The sequence below is a fragment of the Micropterus dolomieu genome, linkage group LG20, assembly GCF_021292245.1.
Source record: "Micropterus dolomieu isolate WLL.071019.BEF.003 ecotype Adirondacks linkage group LG20, ASM2129224v1, whole genome shotgun sequence".
Lineage (NCBI taxonomy): Eukaryota > Metazoa > Chordata > Actinopteri > Centrarchiformes > Centrarchidae > Micropterus > Micropterus dolomieu.
Window position 1 is genome coordinate 8,265,137 of NC_060169.1, and position 20,996 is coordinate 8,286,132.

General features: G+C 38.5%; 3 protein-coding genes and 1 long non-coding RNA gene across 13 annotated transcripts in view; 1 reads left to right on the forward strand and 3 right to left on the reverse strand.

The window, feature by feature from the left end:
• Positions 1–1,650, reverse strand: part of csnk1g1 (casein kinase 1, gamma 1) — a 40,764-nt gene extending 39,114 nt beyond the window's left edge. Inside the window, exon 1 of one of the 2 annotated variants that reach the window (XM_046031794.1) lies at positions 1,414–1,650. The gene's annotated coding sequence lies outside the window, so the exon portion shown is untranslated. The remainder of the gene's footprint in view (positions 1–1,413) is intronic. The other variant, XM_046031795.1, reaches the window with a different exon arrangement.
• On the forward strand, positions 559–7,655 carry LOC123958470. Of its 3 annotated transcripts, XR_006822075.1 has the most exons (3): positions 559–810; positions 1,546–1,667; positions 7,146–7,655. It is a non-coding gene; the product is annotated as an uncharacterized LOC123958470 (long non-coding RNA). The 3 variants fall into 3 exon arrangements; XR_006822073.1 differs by lacking the exon at positions 1,546–1,667; XR_006822074.1 differs by lacking the exon at positions 559–810 and having other exon boundaries at positions 923–1,667.
• On the reverse strand, positions 3,152–12,408 carry snx1b (sorting nexin 1b). The gene is made up of 15 exons (XM_046031793.1): positions 12,257–12,408; positions 11,205–11,355; positions 9,502–9,632; positions 9,286–9,352; positions 9,011–9,054; positions 8,713–8,854; positions 8,543–8,621; positions 8,281–8,356; positions 7,968–8,081; positions 7,517–7,610; positions 7,158–7,363; positions 6,212–6,355; positions 4,938–5,018; positions 4,369–4,440; positions 3,152–4,252 (listed from the first exon to the last, which is right to left on the reverse strand). Exons 1-15 carry the CDS (start codon positions 12,374–12,376, stop codon positions 4,202–4,204), a joined length of 1,572 nt encoding a protein of 523 aa, XP_045887749.1. The 5' UTR covers positions 12,377–12,408; the 3' UTR covers positions 3,152–4,201.
• Positions 12,409–16,586: 4,178 nt separating this feature from the next.
• neo1a (neogenin 1a) overlaps positions 16,587–20,996 on the reverse strand; it is a 629,602-nt gene continuing 625,192 nt past the window's right edge. For 5 of the 7 annotated variants that reach the window (XR_006822277.1, XR_006822274.1, XR_006822275.1 and 2 more), the window contains exon 29: positions 18,847–18,919. Coding sequence is in view for 1 of the 7 variants with exons in the window: in XM_046033336.1 (XP_045889292.1) it covers positions 18,767–18,853 (87 nt within the window). In the remaining 6 variants the exon portion in view is untranslated. Of the gene's footprint in view, positions 18,920–20,996 lie in introns of all 7 variants that reach the window. The other 2 variants (XM_046033336.1, XM_046033331.1) reach the window with 2 other exon arrangements.

Consider the following 20,996-nt stretch of genomic DNA (forward strand, 5'->3'; position numbering starts at 1 on the left):
CATGATCAGCAGAAATGTATCTTACTAATCAACTTATATCTCACTTAAACTTTACAGAGACAGGCTACATTATGAGGTTATTAACTGCACATATGGTGCAGGACAAGCCATTGACCACAGCTTTGCAAAATCTGCAATGAAAGAAAGTTTCTAAATATGCATGAATGAAATGCAAATGTGTTTCCGCAAAGCTTCGCTTAAATATGTATTTTCCTAGATTGAGGCCTATAAACAGTGAGTTTTTGCTCAGTCTTGCATTTAGTGACATGCTCTACTTCATCATGACCTTCTGAATGAATGCAACACAGAAACGATTTCAAACCAGCCTTTCCTTCAGAGGGACTCTTAAAAGGATACCAACAATAATTTATCATTGATCCACACAGCCCTTGTTTGGGCAAATGTCCAGCTAACAACATATATTTCCATAAAATGTCAACTTCACAGCTGGTTTGCTCTGCTCTCTTAAAAAACATGCCACTGTGTTATTTTATGAAAACTGGAATAATCAATTACTTTACTAGATGGAGGGTAATTGAATAGAGCCATACATATTGATTCAGTTAGGCCATGTGTGCAGTTGAGTAAGGGAAATGAACACTGAGATATACCATATTACATGTCTATTTGACCACGTACCATAGACTGTAGCATTGCACCTACACTGGGACGTACTATTTAACTTGACGTTTACTCCTAACATCTGCACCTGGCAAAAATCAAACTTGCAAAAGCTCGCTAAGTGCTTCATTACAACTGCCCACAGTCACCAGGCTGAGGAAGGCCATGGTCAAATTAGCTGATTTGAAGGTACGTGCTTGTCTGTGCATCCCGTATGTTGCACTGAGCAGCAGTGACAATACTTTATATGTGAGGAAGTGTTTAGGTAGAGACAGCTCAGGCTAATACAAAGATGATCGATCATTTAAGCAGGCCTCCGGTTGAATCAAAACAAGGAAGCGAGCTGGCAGTTGTGCGCCAATGTTTCATGGACAAAGCCAGGCGTTGGGCAGTCTAACATTAGTGATGGTCACATCGATTAGCAAGCCAACTAACCGTTAGCCAAGTTAGCTTCCCAGCTTGCCAACATAAAACGTGACTAACCAGCCACAAAGCTAACGTTAGCCAAACATTATTTAGCCACAGTGGCTGTGCGAAAAATCGCGACACAGACATTTTCTTGTTAATCATTACATTGTGTTAACGTTAGTTAACAGACAACAGAAAAAGCAACGAGACTCATTGCTTGGTATTAAAGCCTTAGCTAACACCTACTGATGGCTAGGTGACAGCTGGACCGAGCGCAACAAGGAAATTAGCTCCGTTAGCAACTAAAATATTAAGCTAACAGCCAAAAGCCTACTATCAAATGTTGGTTTGCTAGCTCATCGCAAACAAACATAACAGACTCACCTTCGCTGTGATAAATCCAGACGACCAGGACACGGTTTGTGTGTTTGTCACGCCAAATGTACACGAATGGCTGCGAGCTTAATGTGAGGTTTTCGGCGTTGACTTGTTGTTACTGATGTTTCACGCTAACAGCGGACTGGCGATTTCTGCTCTCTCCATTCTTCGCTGTTCGTCTGTCTTCGCTGCTCGTGAAAGGTTCGAACACACCGGATGTAGAAACACGGCACCGCCCGCTTCACCACGCACACTTCCAGGTCAGACTGATTCTGCTACTGAACTGTTAAACACATGCTATTATGTTTAACTACTCAAACGTTACACATCAGTCTGTATCTCAAAAACCCGATTTAACTTTTTTTATTTATTATTTTAAATTTTACTTCTAAACTGCTCAAAAAATATTGTTTTATCACTTTGATACATCATGACTTTCCCTAATTTAATGAAAATTGTTTCTAAACATGATTTTAAACTGATGCTATGTTTCAGAAGTCATTTTCTGAGACCCCCAGCTGTTCAACATTACATAAAAACGAATATTCAAATGTGCTGCATCAATAAATGCCCAAATATTTGGATTTCTGTCATTGTTTATAAGAAGTCTAACACGGAGTGGAAGTCAAACATAATTAACATCACAATGCAGGATAACATACTGTACATCAGTTTGTCTTTTTGGTAAACAAAATAAATATATTTGTTAGTGTGCCTGCATGCAGTTTGTGGCAAAGGGAAGGGTTTGCACAAGTAGGAAGTTAAGCCAGTAACAACAAAAGGGGCAAAACCAGAGAAATCCTCAGTTTGCTGAAACCATTAGTCTATTAATCGGTTAGTCAAATCTATACAGAAAAACAATATGCAGCTATTGTGATAACTGGTTGATAGTTTAAGTTACCTTTGAAGCTTATTTGTAGGACAATGAGCATTAGGAAATATATTGCATTTTAATGACCAAATGATAAATTAAGAAAATAATTGTCTGATTAATTGATAATGAAAATAATCATTAGTAGCAACCTTAGTTATTTACATCTTGTTGGAAAGTCCAACAACTCGGTCAAAAGAAGAAATGTCCTGATCATATTTTTTTCTCTCCTGATCCTTAATATTCCACTTCAGCTACTGTGAGACTACATCAAAATAAATAAAGCTATTTAAATGATCTTGGAAACACCAGTTAATAAAACCTTGAAGTCCATTTAGTAACCTTTCTGTATTAAGTATTTTAAGGACTTCAGTTGTGCTTGAGAGTTAATATAAAATAAAAAATGAGCTTGCAGAAAATTTTCTAAATAAATCTCAATCCATTTTAAGCTGGTCCACAGCTGAATTTTCTAGTTTGGAGTCTCTTCCAGTGCAAGGATGCACAGAGGATGTCAGATTTGCATTTTATTTAAATGTTTGACCCCAGAATAGCTCTGCTTTAGGGAAAGATTCCCTGTGTCATGAGACCTATGTTATTGTGCACAGTGTCTGAAAGTCTGAGTATGATATGTGGATTAGCTTATCTACAGCATGAACAAAATATTGATGTTCAGGCACAGTTTCTAACCAACAGCAGCTCTTTAAAGTCACGGTTAACCTTCAAAATGTTCCTGAAAAAGACACAAAATGATTAAAATCACAAGAGGGCCTTTTATATTTTCAAACAAAGAAGCCTGTTTGTTCACAACTTACTCATGCTTCTGAACTGAAATAGCAAACTAACATCAACAAAAAAACCAATATAAAAACAGAGTCAAATCCTAACCAATCATATTTATTTTGTACATCTACCTGTATAGCATTTCCAGGAAAATGTGTGTGCTAATGCAAAGTGGTTACAAAAATAAAGCACATTCTTACGTAAATAGGACATGACAGAAAAACTACACAACTACAAATGCTGAATAAGAAAATAAGAGACCGTATCACTTGAATGTCTGTGCCTTCCTGTCATTGTTCAACCAATTTATCAAAAGACGTCTGGTAACAGACAAGATGTTCAATTCAATTCAAGTACTGTAAATGTGTTCATACATGTCAACAGTCATTTACATGGGCAGTAACAATCTCTGCAGCAGTTCCAAATGAGTTGTGGAAGAAACTGATTAATATAATAAACATGATTCTAGCAAATACATCATTGTAGAAATACCAACAAAGTAATGATTGCATTTTCTCAACTTGTACTCACTGTAATTTTATGTTTCTGTTATCATCTCATAAACAACTCTGACAAGCATTTAACCTTGTCAAATCTGAGTTTTAATATAACCTTTATGATGCATCGTGATGTAACAATGTGCTAATACTCGTAGTAAATGACCTCAGTCATCAATAGTGGTTTCTCATTAAAAAACAGCATTTCCAACTGTACAATGCATTTTAGTGACATGCATCCGTCAACATAAATTGTTGGAGACTGGAATGACTTACATACGTCTATCTTCTAATGTAAACTATAGATAATGTTACTCTAGGCAGTACCTCTGCATTAACACTTTAATATACTGGGTTTAAGCAAGAAACAAAAAAATATATATCTCACTGACAGTCAGGTTAATCTCTGTTGGATCTCTTTAAGTCAAGAACATAAACAAGGAATTATGCCAAAGAAATGTTGTGTAAATGCGGCAGCTTATTGTATCAAATAACTGTACAAGAATACTATGATTAAAAAGACAAAAAAAAAAAAAGAAATGGATGGAAGTTTCTTGTGTGATTCGAAATTGTCCTCTCAGTTCCTGGTCAAGAGGTAAAGTGTTCAAAAAAGGCAGTTGGGGTCTTTAAAAAGTCTCCCTCTTCATTAAGCTATTGCCTTTGCTTCAGGCAGGAACGCCTCCCAAAACTTTATAAGCTGGAATACAATTAGGTCAAGAAGAATTAAAAGAAAGTTAAAATGTGTTGTTATTTTGCATAATAAAAAAATACAAAAGAAATCATATTGAATGTGATATTTAGCTAAATGTTTACCCGTTGTTGAGACTGCTGCATTGCCTCCAAATATTTGATTATCTGGCTCTTGAAATCCTTGGCTTTTTCTTTCTGAAAGACAAAAATGTTGTCACATCTCAAGTTCTTTGCCAATGGAAAAGGCAGTTGTAGGAATCTCTTTCAGAACTTCTCCGGCTTCCAACATACATGGAGAAAGGAAATAGTCTGAAGAAAACTACTGTCAAAAAACTGTTAAAACTATCGCACGGCTTGTAATATAAGAACTTTAAGAACAACCATATTTTATATTTTGTAACTTTCTGTAATGCTCATCCTACTGGTCTTTTAAAAATGACCCTGATGAAGGCCATAGGCCGAAACGCATTGGTCTCACAATTAAGTTGTTCTTTATACTACTAAATGCTAGAATGTCAAATGCACAGCGCCGGCAAAAAAAAAGTATGAATTTTTAACTTTAACGTTGCAAAGTTCTTCCTCTGTTGATCAGTGTCGAAAAAAGTCACAATAAATCCACTTTGATCCAAAGTTGTAGTAAGACAATAAAACATGAAAACATTATTTTTAGCAATTATAAAACATAAACATACCTCAAACCTGAGAACCTCCTTGCGTACAGTCACGCCAATCCGGTCAAAGTCTCTCTCGTACTGAGTAACCCTCGCCTCCCACTGAGAACAGACATGAGGAGGAAATGTTAAACAAAGTATTAATATCTTGATATTTTCCAGCATGTTAACTAAAAAAATAAATACACATCAAACTGCAGAAACCTGTTACACGGAATGTCCTTATCTGATAGCACAGTAATACATCTGACAAACCTCTATAAAGAAATGAGAAACACTTTTATTTGTACTAGCCAAAGTACTAAGAAACAGGTACATCAGTGCACTGTTGTTGGATGGTGCTTCTACATTGTTCGAGTCCAGCATAAAGAAACTAGATTCATATCCAACAGGTTTTTTGCAGTTGTATAGGCAGGGTTTTTTTCAATTAATCGATTGATCGTTTGGTCTATAAAATGTCAGAAAAAAGTAAAAAATTACCATCAAAAAGCCCAAGGTGACTTCTTTAAATAGCTTGTACGTCAGACCCAAAGATATCCAATTTATCATAAGTAAAATCATATCAAACATGATAGAGCAGAAGTGTGAACTAGCAAAACAAAGAAATGCATTTTCACTTGATAAACAATTAATCCATCCATCATCTTCAGCCACTTACACAACTGGACAAGTGGCCAGTTCATCACAGGGCTGACACGTAGACAAACAACCGTTCACATTCACACACATTCAGACCTATGTGCAATTTATAGTCGCCAATTAACCTACGCGTGTCTTTGAACTGTGGGAGGAAGCCAGAGCACCTAGAGAGAACATGCAAACTCCGCACAGAAACGCCTGGGACAACCAAGGTTCAAAGCCTGGATCTTCTTGCTGTGAGGCAGCAGTGCTAACCACTGCACCAACTTTTTGCCCTTAAATAATTAATCAGTTACCAAAATTGCAGGCTCTATTCTTGACACTGAAGATTTGGCTTCAAATCCTAAACAAAACGATGTATAACAAAATATAGAAAAGGATCTCCTTTGTCAAGAAGCTGATAATTTTGTCCTTTGCAACAACTGAACATGGGAAGAATAAACGTTCTCCCTTTCGAAGAGAGTGGGCTACAACTATGAGTCAGCTGGGTGGTAGAAAAAGGGTCTCATAGTCCCTCCAGAACCACATGACGAACACACGTTTTTTGCTGCCTGGTTCACTCTAACTTCAAACTAATATGGTCACCATCCTGACTGTGTTAATGTAAAGATCTTTCAGGCTTGGTTCAGTGGCTGTGCGGTCACTGTGACTGTTACCTCAGTGATCTCTTCTTTGGCCTGCTGCAGTTTGTCCGGCTTGTTGGCCCATAGCAGCTTGGCCTCTGACTCTCTCTTCTTCTGGAGTGTGCTCTGAGCCTCCTGCCATCGCTGCCATGCCCGCATGCGCTGGTCAAAACACCCCTGTGGACATCCATTTTAGATTAGATGATAATAGTAACACAACTCCAGATCATTCCAATTACCAAACGGAGATCAGGTGGCACACTTGGAGGAAAACTGTGAGCTAGCAGGTTAAAGGTTATTAGAAAGCGCCTTTATGTTCCTCAATTCAATTAAGTTCTATTTTATTTATGTAGCGCCAAATCCCAACAACAGTTATCTCATAGCGCTTTTCATAAAAGAGCAGGTCTAGACCATACTCTGTGATGTTATTTACAGAAACTCAAAAATTCCCACCAAGAGCAAGGACTAAGCAACAGAGGCAAGGAAAAACTTCCTTCTAAGAGGCAGAAACGTCGAGCAGAACCATGGCTCAGGGTGGGCGGCCATCTGCCTCGACCGGTTTGGGGTGGGTGAGTGAGTGAGTGAGCGAGCGAGCGAGCGAGCAAGAAAGAAAGAGAGAAAGGGCAAGAGATGTATATTGGTAGAGATATTTATAGTAATTTTCCTCTGACAAAATGCAGGGTTCAGAGAGAGTTGCACATCCTGCACTGTTGAAAATACGGCAAACTTGCAGACATGAGTGTCATCTCATGTATTAAAAAGTGTCTGACACTAATGTGCAGATACTTCTGTACAACACATATAAATCAATTTAAGTGATTTCATTTTGCTAGATAACAGTGGCTTAAAACAAGGATGTTTTTTTCTTTATTTTAGTCCTGGTATCAAGAATTACATAAGCTTTACATTTCAAAGACTTACTTTACTTATCTTTATTTCTCCTTAATGTATATCTATAATTCTACAGCTTTGAGCTTACCCGCATGGCACCCAGCAGGCGGATGTAGTCGGCCAGCAGCTCTTCAAAGATGAAGAAGTCACTGGCTGCCTGCTCCTGATGCAGTTGCTCCATCTTGTCCTCCACCTCTGCCAGCTGGGACAGCGCCCGAGACAGGGCGGTGTTATCCTCAGAGTTTCCCAACATGGCCATACTTTTGGCAAATATTGCCGTGTTCCCACACAGCTCTGGTTTTGAAAGAGGAAATAGAAAAGTTATTGAGTCTCACCCTAAAAGAAATGGCAGCTGGACTGTGCTCTTCTGTTTCCTCAGGTGAAACAATTTGATAATAAAAATTGGGCAGACAAAGAAAAGTCAAGAAAGGCAGATGCAGCTCTCACCCTTCCTGTGATTGACCAGGGAGTCGACCAAGGCATGAAGCTTCCTCAACTGCTGCTCCTCGCTCTCCACCTCCTGGAACTTGTCCTCAAACCACTGAGACACAAAGCAGAAAGAATAAATAAATTTCAGTTCAAACTATGAAATGTCCTTTTTTATTTACCAATATTTCTGTTTACAGTCATTTAAAAGAATCATATTCAGTAATGATATGAAGTTATCATTCTATGCAACTGTCTATATGAATTCTAAAAACATGAATAGTTTAATAAAGATAGATCAAAAATATGGAATACTATACAGTATAGTACAATTGTGCATTATGTTATCAGGTCTTAATTATTGAAATAATATATTTTCCTTTTGTCTATATGCCACTCATCTTTCAGGGTTTATCCAACATTGGATTTCTCCACATGCAAAAGTCACAGATTTCATCCATAGTTCCCGTACAGTGTCAGACTCATTCATTTTGATGGTCATCTTGTTGACAGCATCTGACGCCTTATTGATCATTTTGAGGAAGCCAGCTCCACTCAGCGTCTGGGTGCTCACTGCTCTGGGTAGCTGAAAACACACACGCACACGCACACACACAGCTCAAAAGTTAGCAGTTGAGTTACTTTGTCATTGTCAGGAATCAAGAATCTAAAGTTCAGTAATTTAGATCAATCAACTGAGCATTCATTTTCAAGGCATGTGGGGATGTTTTATCCATCCATCTTATTGCTACTAGAAAAATCTTTTAGTATTTTAAAATACCCACATCTTCTCTCTCTAAGAACTCACGGACGTCAGGATCTTGTAGTAACAATGGGTGAGACACTATTCTCTGAAGATACCTGCAAAAAACATATTGACAGCGAGATGAGCGAGAAGTAAAACTTAAACTTGCACACAAAAAACGATAGAAAAATGGTTAAAAAGGCCTCAGAGGGAACATATTTATATCTGCACTTGGCCCAGTATGAATATTAATTATCATCTCATGTATAATGTCCCTGTTTAAAACATGTACTGATCCTTGCCTCTCCAGAGCTGCTCTTCTTCTCTCCACAAACTCTACTGATGACGGGTCGTCCATTCCCACCTTCACTTTGGTCATTCCTGTTGGTCCAAATGAATGTCACAAAGGGAAAAAAAAAAAGACAAAGCACAAAACACATACACTTAAAAAAAAGAAGAGCTGGGCACCCACCTACAACACTTTTCTCAGGTGGTGGTGGAATGATGCAGCCATGGAGGGACTGCTTGACCGACAACTTCTCATAAAGACCCAGAAAGTCACTGTAACGCCTCCTCGCAGAGAAGGCTTTACTCTTGAACATGGGCAAGGAAGTCTGAAAGTAGAGACAGGGACAATACACTAGAAAGGCACAGAACATGAAAAGCCAAATACTAACTAACAATAGTGAAGATTTAGACATAGTAGCAGTTTTAGGAGGCAAGTTAAAATACACAACAATATATGCGTCAACACAAGCTTGACAACCGACCCTGGTGGATACTTTGTAGGTCACATATGCATTCATGCCGTCTCCTAGGAGGACAGAAACATTGGAGATACATTGAAGATGAGAATTAATTAGACTGTAGTCTGAAATTAATGTGTCAGGGCATTTAAAGAAGCTATAACCATGAAAGTTACTTATTCAATGGTGTAATTATCAAACTGCTTTGCAAATAGCAACACCTGAATGAACTGGAAATTCCAGATAGCTGTATCACAGTTTATGGCTGAACATTATGGAGAGAAAAAATAGACACTGACCAACTTTCTCAGGGTTGGTGACAGCAACATCCACATCAAAACTATCCTTGGCCTCTTCGTCCTCCAACTGTAATTAATGAGAAGAACACAACTCTGAACATTTGTCTGTCACACACAGATTACTTGGCGCTCATTACAGAGTAGGCACTGCAAAAGCATGAATGCAAGTAATTGTTTCCAAGTTCCTAGGCAGCTCAGCTCAGCCGTGGACTGTACCTGCTCCAGGGAGGTGGGCTGCATGGCAGCAGGGCTCTGAGTGATCGAGGAGGCTGGATGAGTGCCAGAGGAGGTGGAGAGCTCCTTCCGAGCAGAGCCAGGCTTGTCTGTGCTCAGCTCCACGTGTGCCTCTAGGGGAAGAAAATACTTTTGATTAATGTTTGCCTCTCTTCATCTAAAAAGAAAAGAAAATCAGACGACTGAAGTGTACATCAGACAGGATCACACACACTACACACACTGTCAAACAATAGCTTCACACTTGATTTGTCCAGAACAGTGCACTGGTGCTTTGGCAGTTATTACTTCACTGTAGAAAAGCTACAGTTAACACTAACGTATTCTGACAACATTGCTACATTATCATTGATAAATGATGTGTATGAGTCTACAAAGAGATAAATCTATGCACAATGCCATTTCACAAAACTTAATTTTTTTAATCCCCTGTAAAACTGAGCAGGACTTTGTTAAATGTGACTCGGTCTGATAATTCTCTGTTTTATCCCTTTTAAACTCCCATTGGCCGTTGACCAGATGACAACAAGATTTCAGGCTTGGTAATAACTTAAGCTAGTATCAAACCTCAGAACTTATTTGGTACAAACCGTGGGTCGAACCTAGGACCCTCTTGCTGTGAGGCCACAGTGTTATCCACTGGACTGCTGCGCTGCCTGGTCTGACCTGAGAAACCTTTTTTCATCTTCTTTAAGGATTAGTTAGTGTGTGAGAGATTTCTGTGTTAGTGGTTTGTCAGTGTCTTTAGAGGGTGTAATAATACTTCAGCTTTAGATTTTAAGTTTTTGGCAGCTACTTATATTAACCCTGACAGGAATGTGGAAATAGGGCGGTGAGTTGGTGCAGGTCTTCACTAGATATCTTTGAGAAGTTTGTATTTATAAGTTTGTGTTTTGTAATACTTGAGTTTAGATACCAAGACAGCCTTTTTTTTTTTTTTAAATCTGCTACCTTCATTTAAAAAGAAATGTCAAACGTGCCAAATGTTTCAGTGTGTAATGTTGTCTTCAAGGAGTACTGAGAGCTTTAGTATTGCACAGTAAGACTTTTTAAAAGGAAAAAAAAAATTAATGCAGCAGGGATACTCTGACGGGCGGCATGGTGATGCAGTGGATAGCACTGTCGCCTCACAGAAAGAAGGTCGTGCGTTCAAACCCCGGTTTCCCCGGCCTTTCTGTGTGGAGTTTGCATGTTCTCCCCGTGTCTGCGTGGGTTCTCTCCGGGTGCTCCGGCTTCCTCCCACCATCCAAAGACATGTGGACTAGGTTAATTGGCGACCCTAAATTGTCCTTAGGTGTGAGTGTGAGCATGAGTGGTTGTTTGTCTATGTGTGGCCCTGCGATGGACTGGCGACCTGTCCAGGGTGTACCCCGCCTTGCGCCCGATGTCAGCTGAGATTGGCTCCAGCCCCCCCGCGACCCTGTGCGCAGGATAAGCGGTTGACGATGGATGGATGGATGGATGGATGGATGGATGGATGGGATACTCTGCCATTTAGTACAAAGTATGGGGCAAAGCTCCAAAAACCTACACTTTCCCTAATGCAACTGCATTAGTATTGTCTGACATGACCCTACGCTTAAAACAAGCCGTGTCACCAGACTATGAATCCTGTACCGAACAGCAAAATTACAACTAAATGGGATAAAATGTACAGAAATTGTAAGTAGAAAATGTCTCCGAACCAGCAAACAGGTCGTTGTCATCATCAGAGTGAACTCCATTAGATCTGGCAGTTGTGTTGTTGGCCTCCTCCTCACTGAACAGATCTGGCGGCATCTCATTGACATGGTCCGGCTGAGAAACTCCTCGGCTCACAGCCACAGGGTTGTTACTCTGCAGACAGATAGGATGATAGTTTTTAATGAGAAACGCTGAGTTGATACACAAACAGAAGGGGTGCCGGTAGAGGAACAGTTACTTGTGTTATCTCAAACCGCTATAACGTTTTTACAGACACAGATAAGTAGAAGAAGAAGAAGAAGAAGAAGGCGGCGGCTGGGTGGAGTCCTGTGAGCTGGATATCATTAAAACCTCACTTAAAATCTTAACGAAATAACGGTTGTAAACATGAGTCCTTCATGGGAAACGCAGAAGATTGCTTTTGATTCAGCAGGGGGGAGTTAAGGGAAACTCAAATTCAGAAATCTAGAGCTGTCAAATCTGGACTATATTGTCCCAGAGAGGCTGAAGATTCTTTAAAACACAGTTCCAGATTTGTGAAACCTTCATTTTATTTGTCAAAATGCGATGGGTTATGTGGCCCTCTTCTTCATTTTCACAAATAACTGTGAAAACTGTGTTTTAAAGAATCCTTAGCATCTCTGGGACAATATAGTCCAGATCTGACAGCTGTAGGCATAGTGGTTTATGATCTGGACCTGATGAACTGCCGAATCGGAAGCTAACTTCGGTGTCCTAAAACTGGGGCATCTTTAAATTAAAACACCATGACAGGCCGAAACAGCCAAAAGACATGTAGAATTTTACTAGCTAGATATGAGTCAAAACTGAAAACTAACTTCGGCAATATTTATAAAACAATTTAGTGTATTTTATACAAAATCTCCCGACATTCCTCCCCTCTCTGTCAGTGTTTCACCGTTAGTTTGGATGCCATGAATGCAGGTCAGATCAGATAGAGGCTGACCTACTGGCTCGTTCACTTAACGTTATATATATATATATATATGTACACGCACAGGTTGTAATTAATAACAATGAGCTGTAAACATACGTTACTGACGAAGATGTCCTCTCCCTCGTCGCTGTCTCCGTCTGCCATGTCAGCTCGTCCGGCTCCAGGATCCTCTGTTGCAGGGAAAGGAGGGGGATTCCGATCCGAGCTGGCCGCCATATTCCGTGTTGTGAGAGGGTCTGACGTAGGCGGAAGTTGGCGGAGCGACGAAGGTGAAAGCAAACGGCTGCAGCGACACCAAGCGCCATGAAAAAAAAGACGACTTACAGTTTTTCTCGGTTGCTTAAACACATTTCTTGAAATTATGCCTCTTTTTCTCGAAACTCTAAACACAAATCCAAAACTTCTCACACATTTCCCCAAACATCTTATTTTCAGGTCAAAATGAAGCTCTCCACTCAAAACTATTTCTGCTGAAAAACCAAACGTTGCCCTTAGCTTTGACACACCAGCCCTCAAAAACACACACTACTTACACGCTGGTGAGATAAATTCAAAACAATACTAAAAAAAAATGGTTATAAGGAATGTTGCTTGTGGTTCTCCCCCTCAAAAACCTTTTCACATGATGAACACAACAACAGACTATACAGTACAAAACACCAAACAACAAATTATTCTGCCCCAGCATCCAGTTTTTGGTCTGTCCTCCTCCTCCTCGCTGGTGTTCTCTACCTTTTCCTTCACATCTCTCTGGATTATTTGTTCCAAAACTGAATGAACTGACTCAGGCCTTATTGAAGGTTTTGATTGGTGTTTTATCAGTTATGCCTCTTTGTGTTTCCGCTGTGTGCTAATTGAGCTTAAGCTGTACTGACTTGAGTGAACAATATTGAATGTTAGTGCTTTCTAAATGACCACATGATGTAGGCATTAAGAAACGAAAGGATTTGTGTGTAGAGTTTAGGGAAATGAGTGTGCTTTTTGAAAAAAGGAGTTATTGGTAAATGGTAATGGTAAGCAAACGGTCTCATTTCCAAAAAGTGGTATATTATTATTATTATATTATTATTATTATTATCTTGTATTATTGTTGGGTACTTTATGCAAGTTTAGTTTTGAATTACTTTTAATAAAATATTGTAATCCAGGTTCAACGATGTTTTAACTTTTGTTTTGAAAAGTGTATAAATAAAGTTTATTATTATACTTATTATTATTGGACTCGTGGCCTCAGTACCATAAATGCAGGTTTGTTAATACAAAAAAAAATACTTGCATGATTATTCAAATGTTATGCTACTTTATTCCCCAATACATTTTACAGTAAAATATTGTGCTTTTTTCTCAAAGCTAAATTGAACTTGGCAGCGGGGGCCCAGGTTCACTGTTTGTGGAAGCCTAAGTTTATTTTTATGGTAGTATGTTAGCCTGGTTCCTCTCTGAATCACCACCCACATCTTAGATTTTTCTCAGTGATTCACATCAATGAATGAAGTGAAAGAAGTCTGACTATAATGTTGGTAATACGCTCCACCAAAGCACAATATGGGAACATTTGGCCCTGTCTTTATTCCACTATATTTCTTTGACTGCCATAAGCACTGGAACCTATAATGACCATATTGTAGCTACAACATTCAAATTCTGCCAATATGAGATAAAATAGAAGACTCACAGAGGCCATATTTATGCATTATAGTACTTATACTGCTTAAAGTAGAAGTTTTCCCCCCCTGATAATTCCTTGTAAAGGATTTGACTATGTTATTCCACCTCTGTGTATAATAGCCTGGTTACACATCTCTCAAATAGAGATGATAGAGTGAGATAGAGTGATTATAATGATGTGAAACAAAATGGAACTTCAAGTCTTATTACCAGGCTGTATGTATTATACAATTTAATGCAATCTATTACAGCAGTCCTGTGCCAGAGAACTGATCATCAATAACCATCGTTATTGCATTACACCTGTCCATCTTACGCCGCCTCTATCAACAGCCTCACAAATTACCACAGAGCTGAAAAAACTCCTAAATTGATCATTATGAACTTCAGAATTTAATGCATATTGGATCACATTAAATTGTGTTGTGGTATCTAAAATGGACAAGCCAGTGTACTCTTTAATATATCTATTTACTTCATTTCCTTAATGTCTGTACAGCTTTTTTATTCTGGCGGTAATAAAATTACTACATTAAAGATACTGTAGCTTATAATTTAGTTTCATTGCATTTCTTTAATTGTTTACTCCCCCTTACTTATTTCTACTGTAATTTATGGTGTGGTTATATTTATCTTTCTTTTTTCCTTTATCAGGTCTGTTTCTGCCCTGTGATGGATTGGCGACCTGTCCAGGGTGTACCCAGCCTTTCGCCCGATGTCAGCTGGGATTGGCTCCAGCCCCCCCATGACACTGTATACAGGAAAAGCGGCTGACTATGGATGGATGCATGGATGGTCTGTTTCTTCTGCTGCTGTACCTACTTACCTACATGAGGATCGAAGTGTCAATTCTCTGAATTGTCTGTTGTTTATTTTGATAATGCAGGTCTGCATCATTTGTGGGTGCCTGCCTCAGGTAGGTTTGTGTTCCTATGAAACACTTCTGAAACGTTTGTTAGTTGAGGCAAAAAACTGTTCTGATGAACACGTTTTCAAACGCAGCAAATCAGAGGGAAAATGTAAACCATTTTGTTGTTTGCCTTTTATAGTATTTTGGCTGTGGAGATTGCTGTTCTTTAAATTTAAAACTGAGGAATGAGGAACAAATCAAAACTGTGTTTTTAATGGTCTAAGCTTTAAAAGAAAATACATGTTAATGACATGGAAGAAATTGTCTTCCATTCATTGACTTTACCTTCATTTACAGAGTCAGTTTCTCTGTAACTTACCTAAAGTGACAATTGTAAGAACATCTCTGAATCTAGAAAAGCTTTGCTTACATTTCATCTGGTTTATTTGTCTCTTTGATGATAACTTATCATCAAGGAGAGTTAAACATCATGTTTAAGAGAGGCTCAAACTGCTGAACATGGATTCAGATTTACATTTAATGTTCGTTGTTAAACCCAAAATGCAACAGGATTGATCTGCACCAGCAGAATTAAATTTGTGGTGAGACTGTGTGACCTGTGGATAAAACCTTAATATTTACTTTATCAACACTTCACAGTGTAGTGAGGTGAAGCCATCTCATGATCTTGGCATGGAGCCTAAGATGACACAGCGACACACTAATGTTTAGGCTGATATAAAATCACACATGACAGCAGAGAAGATAATGACTCTTTTGAATTGGAGGTTTTTTTCCAGCTGTTGCAGATAAACAATAAAAATACTAAAGCGCCTTTTGTCATTCACACGATACAACAGGATGCCTAATTTATCTGCATTCTGAAAGATAACTTGTCTGAATTGTCTTTATGTGTACCGACATGTCGAAATGGTTGATCCTTGCAGCACATCCAGGAACTTTTGTTTACTTAAACTCATTTCTCCAAGTTTGTGCATGTCAGCGTTTTAAAATGTCATGGTTTATTTAACGTGTTGTAATATCATAACACGCTTTTCAGCTACATCAGCAGAACAGAGCAGAAATTCTTGCGTGACTATGCAAGGATACCAAAGCTAGAAATCTGATCAAACATTTACTTGTTGAAAAAACCTCACCTTCATACTTAATGTGAGAGTCATCTAAAAAAAGAGAAGAACAAAAAAGGGGTGAGATGACTGGAATGACCACCTACAATTCTGATACTGGCTTTTGAGATTTTGTGATTGTACAAATAAGGGTCATTCAATGCAATCTTTATCTGAAATACATCCGTATACAAAAGAGGCTTTAATTCTTTTACTATGAGAAGCTCCAAACTGCAATTTTGTTTTACATTCAGCCAATTGAGTGCTTGATACAAAACCTAAAGAAGCAGTCCTTTATTTTAGGGCTTAATGTACGATTATTTTCATTATTGATAAATCTGGCGATATTTTCTCAGTCAATCAATTCATTGTTTGATCTATAATACAGAAAATAATAATAATATTTAGCTTGTTTTGTCTGACAAATACCCAAAGATATTCAGTTTAATGTCCTAGATGACTGAGAAAACCAGCAAATATTCACATTAGAAGCTGAACCAGCTGAAGAACATTTTTGTTATTTTCACTTATAAATTTCTAAAATTATGAAAATTGTTTATAATTTTTCTGCTGATTGACTATTTCATTAATCATTTCAGCTCTACTTGATGTTGCCAGTACTCACAGGGCTTACTATACTATAGGGTACCTGTGCAGTATCTACTGTAGATTTTGGATTGTGTATTAGTGATAACAACCTGTGCACTTCAGTGATCAATAAATGCCATATTAACATCTGACAGGCATCCTGATTATGTTTGATGAAAAGAAGACGAGCAGAAACATTTACTTTGTTAGTATTCATAATAGTTTGTATACACAATGTATAGGAGCACCAATAAAAAAACATCTTTTTTTCCAAACATTTTTTTTTCAACGTTTTTTAAAAAGCCACAGATTTTTTTTTCCTACAGAAAGCAAAGTAAGCTCTGTACATGAACAAGCAACAACAGAATTCCTCATCATGAGCTGCGACGTAAACAACTCGGCTGCTCAAATTCATATCATCTCTGAAGCAAAAAAATAAAAATAAACATAAAAAACAAGACCAGCTGCCTGCTGCTTACCTAGGACACTACGATACACAAACAGCTTTTGATATTTAAAACACAAGATATGTAAGAAATGTACTTTTCAAAAATTGTGAAAAAGTGCAATACAGGTTCAACTGTTTACAACTCAATAGATTATTTCCCAAATGGAGTCCGGTCCTTTTTCTCCCCCCACCCCTTTCTTTTCAATCATTTTTTCCCCCACAAAACTTGTTCCTTGTTTGTATCCATAGTTAAAATCTCTTACAGTTATATTGACATTCATGACGATGTACATTTATGGAAACATGGTATTCACAAAAGTAGAGCAAATTACTATGATTGCAAATGACAAATTTCTTTGGGTAAGAGGGTAATGAAAAACTAGTTTCTTAGATGAACTTTTTTTCCTTTTCTTTTTTTTTTTAACATCGGATTTGTGTATAGAACAAGCTTCGTTTTTTTTCTTCATACAAAAACTACCATGTAAAAAAAATCTGGGAGTCCCATTCAAAAGGCCAACATCTTTGCATCTTATAAGATTTGTAGAAGAACCAGGGCATTTGATGAAGAACAGCAGGAAAATACAGCAAACCCACTCCGCTGTGGAAAAATGCACACGTGGTTCAGCAGTACAGACTTCTGAAACCAAATATTGGTTTTTGGAAACAACACACACATCCGACCGAACTACTCGTATAAAAGATAACTTGTCTGTTGCAGGTGATTGATTGATTGATCAGGTGTCATGTGAGGATTTTTTAAAATTTTTTCTTTTATTTTTAGAAGGAGTGGGAGGTCAGCACCCTGAGTCCTAGGTAGCTACCCCTGGCTTGTGAGGAGATACTGTCAAGTTCCACAGAACTTTATAAAAACTGCCATGGCAGCGAGCGACATCCTCGGAGAGCAGATTCATCTCAACTGTCCAACATACAAACATGTTGGTAAGGCTTTTAAAACGGAGCTCCCACAACAAACAAAAGACTGGAAAAGACATTTTAATGTACAAAGCGGGCAACACAATGCCAGAGAAGAATGTAGTGTAAAACAAATCCGGCTCCTCTCCCCTTTTGATATGAAAACTGAGTTTCAGGACTTATTTGTAATCCCACTTTCATCCCAAATAATAATAATGAAATACGGGAAACATCAAAAGAATGAGGCAGTTTAAAAAAAAACAAACAACATATGTACATGTTTATAAGGATATGTGTGTAAAAAAAAATAGAATAACATAGAAAATAATAAAAGTCATGGCACAATATATGGACAAGGGGTTTAAAAACAAAACGACCACATTTATGAATAATGAAGACTTGTAAAGGGGGGGCTGATATCCAATGTTCACTTCACTGAAACGGCCCAATAGATATACAAAATGCACAAAGAAAACACTAATCAAACAAACACTGTGTGTAGACTGCGCCGCATGAGCACCAACATCAAAAACCAGCATATTTTTTGGACTTTCTCCTTTTGACTTGACATTGAATCAACCGTTGTCTCATCTTGACTGAGCGTTCGCAACAAAAAACCTACCGTACGTATTTTTGCTGAGGAAACAATTCACAATCTTCCGGTTGAAAGCAACCAATGTTTTAAAAGTTCATTGTCTCTGAGAATGGTTCTTCATAAAAAGATGAAGCGTGTCACTTTTTTCTTCCCTCTCATGGCAATCTCCTTCCTGAGACTGAGCAAGGTAAGCCGGAAAAAGTTCTTAAGTTTCAGTCTGGAGTTGGGTTTTTTTTCTCTGCAGGGGGATGTGAGAGTGTTCTTGGGCACAAGAAGCCATTTTTTGTCCACCAGCCTCTGGCTCCCAAGGTTTTTGTTTGTGTGTGTTTGTTTGACTTACGAGTGTGTGTCTTTTTGTATTTACGTGTAGATGACAGAGAAAGTGTGTCTGCGTGTGTGTGAAGGTGTGTGTGCATGCTCATGGCGCTGTGGTGATAGCATTCAGGTCCTTCATCAGGCCCTCGAGGTGGGCCATCTCCTCGGTCAGCTCATCGGGCTCGTAGCTCTGAGGGAGAGGAACAGGGTTACTGCGAGGGGCGGGGGAGGGACAGGGAGGGAGGGAGGCAAGCACCTGGAGGAAGGGAGGGAGGAGAAAAGAAGAGAGGAGAGGAGAGGAGGGTCAGTCAGGGATCTTTCACAGATGACAGGGGGAGTAGTATGGGTGGGGCGAGACGAGCTGGGGATGGGTCAATGGGACTGAAGCGTTGTACAAAACAAAAACAGAAAGAGGCAGCACACGAAAGCAAAACATCCAGCACCAAAGAGACGGCGATGTCAACAGATGATCAACAGCCAATCAAGGATTAGGAGATGGGAGAAAAGATTCAATGGTAAAAATAAAATCATTCCAGTTATGGGTTGTTGTTAAGACCAGTTGTTAAAAGTTAAATGAATTGATCAAAAGGCAGCCGACAACGCCACAAAAAATGGTGAGATTGAAGTTGGAAAGAATAAAAAGAGAGAAAGAACAAACAGAAAATGTGGTTAAAACCAATGTCCAGTTTAAAGTAACTGTATAATCCAGTGTAAACATCTGACATGGATTTGGAAGGAATGTGTGATTGGTATAATTTTAAAATGCCAGACTGAATAAATATTAAATCTTCACCACCAATCGGCCAGGTAACAACACACTGCATTGCAACAAGAAGCCAGTGTGGGGCGCTATACTCACGCTGTCTACATCTTCCAGCATCTTGCTGGTCTCTGGCACATCAGGAGCGTTGGGCACAGTGACTATCATCGGCGTTCGTGTCCGTCCTAGTGTTCCAATAGAGGCTGTTTTAACAACGTGGGGGTGAGTAGGAGGGCCTGAAGGCCACAGATACACACAAATATACAACAGTCAGTGAAGGCAACACATGACAAAAACTACAGTGCCCAGCTGTTCTAAGAAATTGTTTTTCCTTTTGTGTGTGATTTACATCTTCAGTACGAACCAGTGGGCTTGGAGACTGGTCTTTTTATGCAACTTGTGGACAAACAAACTGAATATTGCCAGCCTCGTCCTTTAACTTTAGGTGTAAAGACAAAAAGACAATGAGGATGAAATGGAGGAAAAGCTGCTTATTGAGGAAAGTAATTTGCATTTGTAGACATCAACACCGGGCAGAACTCTTAAGGGGCTATTCTAACTACTGGTCAAGTTTGTTATCAGAATACTTTTCATTTGTCAGAGAAAACTTTACAACAAAATATCTAAATAAATATACAGTTACAAATGAAGCAAGTATAAAATTCTTTATCAATGTTTTGCATGTAAAAATCTGCTCATAATGTCATGCACACTACTGTGCGCCAAAACCAACAGACTCAGGAACAGTTTCTTCGCACAAGCAATCTCACTGATGAACAGCTGATTTCTGCCTCACAGTGTCAGAAACAACTTCTGTGCAATAACCCAGTAACTCTGTCTCTAATCAGTCACCTGTTTACTGGTTACCACTTATTATTTATTCATCATTCTCTATTTCAGAGCCGTTGATACTGTTCATATTGTTATATTGTATATAAACTATATACCAAATCCACCTACCTCAAGTACATAACACCTGCACATTTTACTTGTTATTTATATTATAATAATATTTTTATATATTTATTCCAGCATCCTTTGCTCTGTCACACTGTGTACATGTATGCTTGTATGTATGTGTATGTGCACCTGTATATCACATCCACCTCTGACATGTACATAATAATAACAACAATGGTAATAATTTACTCCTGGATCCTTTGCACTCTTCTCTCAATCTGTCCATTTTGTTTTGTTTATAGTGTGTATATATTTATTCTCTATACTGTAGCCTGTGTTTGATTTTATAACTGTATTATTGCATTATTATTGTATTATTGTATGAGTAAGCACATCGTGAGCAATGTACAACCCAGAGTCAAATTCCTCCTATGTGTACACATACCTGGCAAATAAAACTGATTCTGATTCTCTGTTGGTTTTAATTCAATCTGTACCCAATGAATGACAATCACATCATCAATCAACCATCTTTGCAGTTTGAACAGCTTGCAGGACAGGAGGCAGCCTTGTAGTCTGACCTGAGCTTAATTGTGTGTGTGTGTGTGTGTGTGTGTGTGTGTGTGTGTGTGTGTGTGGGTGTGTGTGTGGGTGTGTGTGTGTGTGTGTTTGT